Here is a 7,349-nt window from a genome sequence, read left to right as displayed (position 1 = left end):
CTAGATCGGGCGATGTGTAATCTTGAATGGCGCGGCCGGTACCCAGAAGCTGTGGTGGAACACTTACCTTGTGTTGCCTCGGACCATGCGCCTCTATTAATTCGACTCTATGGGAGGCAGTGTTCTAATAGATTAAATTTCTTTCATTTTCAGGCTGCATGGATTACCCACCAGGACTTGCAACAGGTAGTCGGAAGAATCTGGAGCCCCGAAGAAAACTTGGCAGATAATATACGGCGGGTAGCGGACGGTCTCAGTAGTTGGAACATGGATGTGTTTGGAAATGTGTACACGCGTAAAAGAAGCTTACTATCCAGAATTGGTGGTATCCAAAAGATCCTGGCACGTCGATCACATAGTGGCTTGCGTAGACTCGAGAGGAACCTGCAAACACAACTAGAAGAAACCCTTTACTAGGAAGAGCTTATGTGGTACCAGCGGTCCAGAGAAGAATGGATAAAGTCGGGGGACAGAAACACAAAATTTTATCATGCTGTGGCCACAGTGCGAAAATCGCGTATCAAGATTTCGGGGCTGAAGGATGACAACGGGATGTGGATGCCGGAGGGTAATGAGTTGCGGGATCATGCCAGGACCTTCTTTTTAAATCTTTTCACCAAGCCCACCAACGGAGTAAACGTTTCAAGCATTGGCGACACCTTCCCACGCATTTGGCCAAACGACTTGGAGGGTGTTTAACAGAGAAGTTTCAAACGAGGAAGTTTACACAGCAGTTTTTGACATGAAACCATTCAAGGCTCCGGGCCCGGACGGCCTACCAGTGGGCTTTTATCAACATACGTGGGAAGTTACTGGGGATAGTATCTTCAAGCTAGTCAGGGACGCCCTTAGTACTGGCAGGCTCCCGGAAGGAATGAACGACACCCTAGTTGCGCTAATACCAAAAGTGCAGGTCCCTGAGACGGCCAAGCAGTTCAGGCCTATCAGTCTTTGTAACGTGAGCTACAAGATTCTAACAACGACAATTACAAATAGGTTGAAGAGGATTCTACCCCAAGTCGTAGGGCCATACCCAAGCTCCTTTGTACCAGGGCGCCAAATCTCGGACAATGTGATTGTGTACCAAGAAGTAATTCATACCATGCATGAGGCCCGGGGGAAAAAGGTCTATATGGCTATTAAATTGGACCTAGAGAAGGCCTATGACCGCCTGTCTTGGGCGTTTATTAAGGACACTCTGAAACGGGTAGGTTTTAATGATATTTGGATTAATGTTATAATGACTTGCATTTCTTCGTCCAGGTTGGCAATAATTTGGAACGGAGACCGATTGGAACAGTTCACACCAACGAGGGGTATTCGTCAAGGCGACGCAATGTCCCAGGCTATCTTTGTTTTGTGTATGGAACGGCTCAGCCACCTTATTGCGTCAAAGGTGAACAATAAGGTTTGGAACGGTATCAAATTGGCCCCATCGGGACCCATTTATCTCACCTCTGTTTTGCAGATGACATGGTCCTTTTTACCGAGGCGACATACGAGCAAGTGGAAGTGGTCCAGGATTGTTTAAAGTCTTTTTGTGAAGCTTCGGGGCAGAAAGTTAGTCTTACTAAATCACAAGTATTTTTTTCGAAAAATACTCCTCTCGGAGTTGCACAAGAAATAGCCGCAAAGTTGGGTATCGCAGAAACAAAAGATCTGGGGAGATATCTTGGTGTGCCTTCTGTGCATGGCCGGGTAACATGCAATACTTATGCAGGCCTTTTAGATCGGATTTCTGCCAGACTGGAAGGATGGAAAGCAAAGACTCTCTCGCTAGCCGGGCGTGTCACTTTGGCAAAATCGGTACTGAACGCCATCCCGATTTACATTATGCAAACGGCAGCCCTCCCTAAGGGTGTCTGCTCGGAGATTGAGAAAAGGACCAGGCGTTTCATATGGGGCCGCGATGAACAATCCGGGAGCAACAAGATGAGTCTGGTGGCCTGGGACACAATCACTACGGATAAAACATGTGGAGGCTTGGGCTTGAGGAAATTGCAGACCATGAATGAGGCTTGTATGATGAAGCTTTGCTGGAGGCTAAAAACGAAACTTAATGCGCTCTGGGCAAAAACGCTTATTATGAAATATCACCATAGCTCTAGCTCACACCTGGACACCACACGTAGAAGAAATACTTCCAACGCCTGGAAAGGGATAAGCGCGGGTAGAGAAACCTTAGAGAGTGGGCTCACGCATGTTGTTCGCAATGGGAAATCGACTCGTTTCTGGATGGACCCCTGGCTTACACCAAAACCTCTATATGAAAAGTTATGTGGCACCCTGAGCCTCCCAGATCTTTACGCGAACGTGGAAGATTACTGGGACAAGGTAAGAGGCTGGAAATGGGAGAAGTTACAGAGATCTCTTCCCACTAAAGAAATGGAGCGCCTCGCCGATTTCTGCCTAGCGGATGAGAACATTCCAGACGGGTGGGGCTGGAGTCCAGATCCTCGGGGGTATTTCTCGATTAAATCAGCGTATGGGTGGGCGGATACTTCTGTAAGACAGGAAGTTGACAATGTTTGGGGTCTTATTTGGGCGTTAAGAGTTCCGGCAAGAATCTCGATGTTTATCTGGCTGGTTATGCATGGGAGAATCTTAACAAATTATGAACGCACTAGGAGACACATCACTTCTAAAGAATGTTGTTATATTTGTGCAGGACAGCGAGAAGACTTGGATCACCTATTTAGACGCTGTGACGCCACGAACCGTATTTGGTAACAGTCTCTACAGCGACGAACGGAGGAGGCCATGCGCAACCTCGACTGGGAAAGCTGGCTTACGATGAACCTGCAGGGGGATTGTAAGCAAGGTTTTGGGGACGAATGGCCAGAGCGGTTTGGAGTCAGACTTTGGTGGCTGTGGAAATGGCGAAACGAGGCGGTTTTTAATGGAACCTTTTTGCCATTCGACCAGAAAGTGGACTGGCTACGGAGATGCGATGGTGAGATAGCTGCAGCTTTTAAAGGGAGAAGATGGCCGATGCCGAGGCATATTCGGGGAGACGAAGCCACTTTGACGTGGGATAAACCAGACGTGGGATAAACCAGACGAAGCCTCACGGAATATAATACAAGAATATTTAGTTATGGTTATATTATTATTGTGCTCACCGTCATTATATACTAAAAGAAAATTTATATTATTATTATTATTATTATTATTGTTATTATTATTATTATTATTATTATTATTATTATTATTATTATTATTATTATTATTATTATTATTATTACTATTATTATTATTATGTCATTATGTAATAATAAAATCGAATTACAATAATAATATTATTCATACAATAATAATTAAAACAAAATTATATACAAAATGAAATTAAAATTTAAAAACATAAACTAAAAAAAAAAAAAAAAAAAAAGAGAGACAAAGGGGAACCAGTCTTGGAAATGATGTTTGATCCCACATCAAAAATGTTTGGAAAGATAAGCTCTTGAGCTCCTCTATTTAAGAGGAACTAGGGGTGGGCACTTCGGTTCGGTTTATCCAAACCGAACCGAACTAAACCGAACTAGTAATAGAAAACTGAACGGTTCGTGATTTTGAAACCCGAATGGTTTAGTACCTAACCGAATGCTATATAATTTTTTTAATTAATAATAATAATAATAATAATAATAATAATAATAATAATAATAATAATAATAATAAAGAAGTAAATTCAAGTTCCTTGATGCTTGCTCCGCCGTTCAGTTCTCATTCTTACTGGTACCGAACCTTAAAATTTTTATTTGATTTCTTTATAGCTTGTTTTTTACATTGCATTTTTGTTGTTTGTCGCAATTGTTCTTTACCTCACAATTATATCTAACTTGAGTTATATTTACAATATTCAGTATTTTTCTTAGTTTCATGTTTTTCTATAAATTTAATGTGCTTTACAGTCATTCTAATTTTGATTTACAGTGCACTATAATTATTTTCTAGTACTGGAATATATTTCGAGTGCACTAGCAATGACAGATTGTGTCCAAAAATTAACTATATAGTAATTGACATTTGTTCTTTTAATATCAACTATACAGATAGATGATTATTCATCTTATCAATAAAAATATTCCAACTGAAGAGTCAGTTGTGCAAAAACGTTAACTGATGTTTGGTAATTAGTACTTAGTATTGTGTTTGAACTTTGGATTGCTATTTTGTTATATAATGTTTAGAGTTTGAATTTGGATTATGTGAATATGTATTGTTTGGTAGTATGTTCGAAAAATTAGGAAATGTTGAAATTTGGGGATCTTAAATCGAACCGAAACCGAACCTAAGCCGAACCGAACCTTAATGTTAAACCGAATGGTTTAACTTTTTTAAAACCGAAAAACCGAAACCAAAACCGAAACCGGAAAAAACCGAACCGAAACCCGAAACGCCCACCCCTAAGAGGAACAATGCTCCCCTTTCAAACATAATTGCTTGCCCATTAATATGGACACGTATTGAGAAGCCAAAAGATTCTTATTTAAGAAGTCTTAGTTTAATAACTTTTTATTTTAGTTTTTTTTTTTTTTAAGAAAAAACTTATTTATTAGGGGTGTTTGGGAAATATTAACTCAATGATGCAATAATCTATTAACTGAATGTATATAATATGTTAACCATATGTATATAAATTAAATGTTGTTTTATATTAGGGTCCATAATACAATGTAAATCCTGGTCCATGATATAATTTGACTTTACTTAGTTTGAGTGGATTGAAAAATTGACCAATGAAGTAAAATCCTCTTTCTAGCATTTTCCCGCCCAAACTCATTGTATTGGTCAACTTATTTAATTATGCTAAACTATGGAATAATTAATGATGGTAATAGAAATCCTAGAAGAATATAGAATACAAGAATATTTAATTATGGTTATATTATATTACTAGTAGTTGCACCCGTGCAGTGCACGACAATATGTATACATAATTATCAAAAAAAATAATTGGATAGTGAACTAAATGAAATTTTTTTTATACATTATTGAATACTTCTTTGTATACGACTTTTGTAGTCGTATTTTTAGATTTTACAGTTTCATCCCAAATAAGAATTTTTAATCCCTTAGGATTACTAACTCTTGACACTGCTACATACATTTGACCATGATTAAAAACCAGTCTCTTCAAAAACAAACCCACGTTGGATAGTGTCTGGCCTTGGCATTTATTTATTATCATTGCATATGACAACATTAGTGGAAATTGCTTCCTTTGGAACTTAAAAGGCAATCTTGCATCAGAAGGTGTTAAGGACATCATTGGAATTAAGACCTTTGTACCGGCACTTGCCCCGCATAGTATTTGAGCTTCTAAAACATGATCTGCCAACTTTGAAATGATCATTCTTGTACCATTGCACAACCCCAATGAATGATCAATATTCCTTAGAAGCATAACTGGTGAGCCAACTTTTAGAGTCAATGAGTGATTTGGAACTCCTGAACACCTTAAACCATTTAAAAATTTTGCAGTGTGCAGATCAGCAAGCATGTCAACATTTGAATCAGATTTACAAACCGAATCACAACTGAGATACGTCCTTCCTTCGGCATTATTATAGTCATTCATGTATTCATTTACTGCATCCACAATATCCAAAGTTGGTGCCAAAATAGCACGATCTTTTAGGTATTGAATATCACTCTAACCACTGCAGAACATAGGGAATATGCTATCAACAATTGTAGAAATTGGATCATCAACACAAATTAGCACAAATTCTTCAGGAATATTTATCTCACATTCTCCATGCAAACAATCACCAATTGTTCCATCACCTATATTAGCAATCCACTTTGCAAATTTTTCAATCTCTTTAACTTCAGTATCTGATTGCAATGACCTAAGCCTGAGATTCTTTGTTAGCCTAAATACTTTACAACTTCTCCAAAGATATGATGCATTTATACTTGCTCCAACAATATCTTGCCTGGTTCCCTTTGGAATGACTGGTAGAATCTGTCTGAAATCTCCACCTAACACCACGGTTTTCCCACCAAAAGTCATATCCAAGCATTTTGGATTTTTAGCACGCATGATATCTCTCATAGTACGGTCTAAAGCTTCAAAGCAAAACTTATGCATCATCGGTGCCTCATCCCAAATGATCAACTTACTTTGCATTATCAACTGTGCCAAAGGACTACTTTGACTGATGTTGCAGGTTGAATCTTCATTAACAGCTATTGGTATTGAAAATCTTAAATGCGCAGTTCTACCTCCTGGTAGTAGAAGAGATGCTATGCCACTTGATGCCACGTTTAAAACTATATCACCCTTTGACCTTAAAGCAGAAGACAATGCTCTCCATAAGAATGTTTTTCCCGTTCCACCGTATCCATAAACAAAAAACAGGCCTCCCAGATTATTCTCAGCATCTTGCAATACTTCTCCATATATAGCCCTTTGTTCTTCGGTGAGTTGATGCACCAATTTATCATTCTATTCCATCATGACATTAATATCATATGCTAATTCCTCTTGTATCAACCGATTGGTGGTTCTAGCATGATTCTCTAAATCCGGTACTGGCATCAACGGAAAGTCTTTCAAACTCTTTCCCATAGCAGAAAACATTATTTGTATCTCATGAAGTGCAAAATTATTTTTCTCATCTTCAGATAAAATCAAATCTGTGATAGTATTATCAATCGCATATTATAACTATGGACATAGAACATGGATAACAGTCGGTTGACAACATTACACTGGATAACAGTTTTACCCTCATCCATGCATTTCCTTTTGTTGCAGATTGTGTTACCTAATTAATTTATAGTTTACTTTTTTTAGCTGGCATAAAAAAAACATTTATTAAGCAACAAAAATGATATAAAGAATACTTACCATTGGATATATCCTGTAGAGGTGGTCGTTTGTTCTCAGACATTGTGAAGGTACCTTTTATATAACATATTTAACATTTTTAATGATAGATTGTATATAATATGTAACTGGAATAAAAACAATTAAGTAATTGGCCATTAACTAAAAACCAACCGTTAAGTATATCGCTTGTTGCACTTGAAGGTAATGGCTTTCGTCCTCCTAACACAAAATGCCTTGATTTACTGTTGCTGGTTGTATATTCCATGCTTCGCGTACTAATTTGTATATCCAAAGATTCTTTATTAACTGAAAAGACATAACATGTTTGTAATATGTTATAACCTGTTAAATAAAATTTTACAAACTTTAAATAGATTACCTGTTGTAAGATCACTTTTTGGTCTATCATTTGAATTACAATATGGTTGTGGTGTGTATTCCATTTGTGGATCATTAGTATTCTCTTCTCGAATGGTATCGTTGTTCTCTACATTCTATGCAATGACAA

General features: G+C 38.0%; 2 protein-coding genes across 2 annotated transcripts in view; one reads left to right on the top strand and one right to left on the bottom strand.

Annotated features, from left to right (window-relative positions):
- Positions 1 to 417, top strand: part of LOC109148646 — a 705-nt gene extending 288 nt beyond the window's left edge. Inside the window, exon 1 of the mRNA XM_019296382.1 lies at positions 1 to 417. This exon is cut by the window's left edge and continues 288 nt beyond it. Within this exon, the coding sequence (XP_019151927.1) occupies positions 1 to 417 (417 nt within the window).
- A 4,567-nt stretch (positions 418 to 4,984) lies between these two features.
- On the bottom strand, positions 4,985 to 6,902 carry LOC109148645 (ATP-dependent DNA helicase PIF1-like). The gene is made up of 4 exons (XM_019296381.1): positions 6,860 to 6,902; positions 6,542 to 6,645; positions 5,755 to 6,454; positions 4,985 to 5,634 (listed from the first exon to the last, which is right to left on the bottom strand). Exons 1-4 carry the CDS (start codon positions 6,900 to 6,902, stop codon positions 4,985 to 4,987), a joined length of 1,497 nt encoding a protein of 498 aa, XP_019151926.1.
- Between the last annotated feature and the right edge of the window lie 447 nt (positions 6,903 to 7,349).

This window comes from Ipomoea nil, unplaced genomic scaffold (assembly GCF_001879475.1).
Source record: "Ipomoea nil cultivar Tokyo-kokei standard unplaced genomic scaffold, Asagao_1.1 scaffold2144, whole genome shotgun sequence".
NCBI classification, from domain to species: Eukaryota; Viridiplantae; Streptophyta; class Magnoliopsida; order Solanales; family Convolvulaceae; genus Ipomoea; species Ipomoea nil.
This window is presented reverse-complemented; position numbering and strand designations above follow the sequence as displayed.

What these genes read in the sequence shown, in the direction of transcription:
- LOC109148645 (XM_019296381.1), bottom strand. Translation starts at nt 6,902, where the DNA reads ATGTCTGAGAACAAACGACCACCTCTACAGGATATATCCAATG. An exon ending in AAGACTTTCCGTTGATGCCA is followed by an intron (nt 6,455 to 6,541) that starts GTACCGGATTTA and finishes ATGATGGAATAG; the next exon opens with AATGATAAATTGGTGCATCA. An exon ending in TGATTGTTTGCATGGAGAAT is followed by an intron (nt 5,635 to 5,754) that starts GTGAGATAAATA and finishes AATACCTAAAAG; the next exon opens with ATCGTGCTATTTTGGCACCA.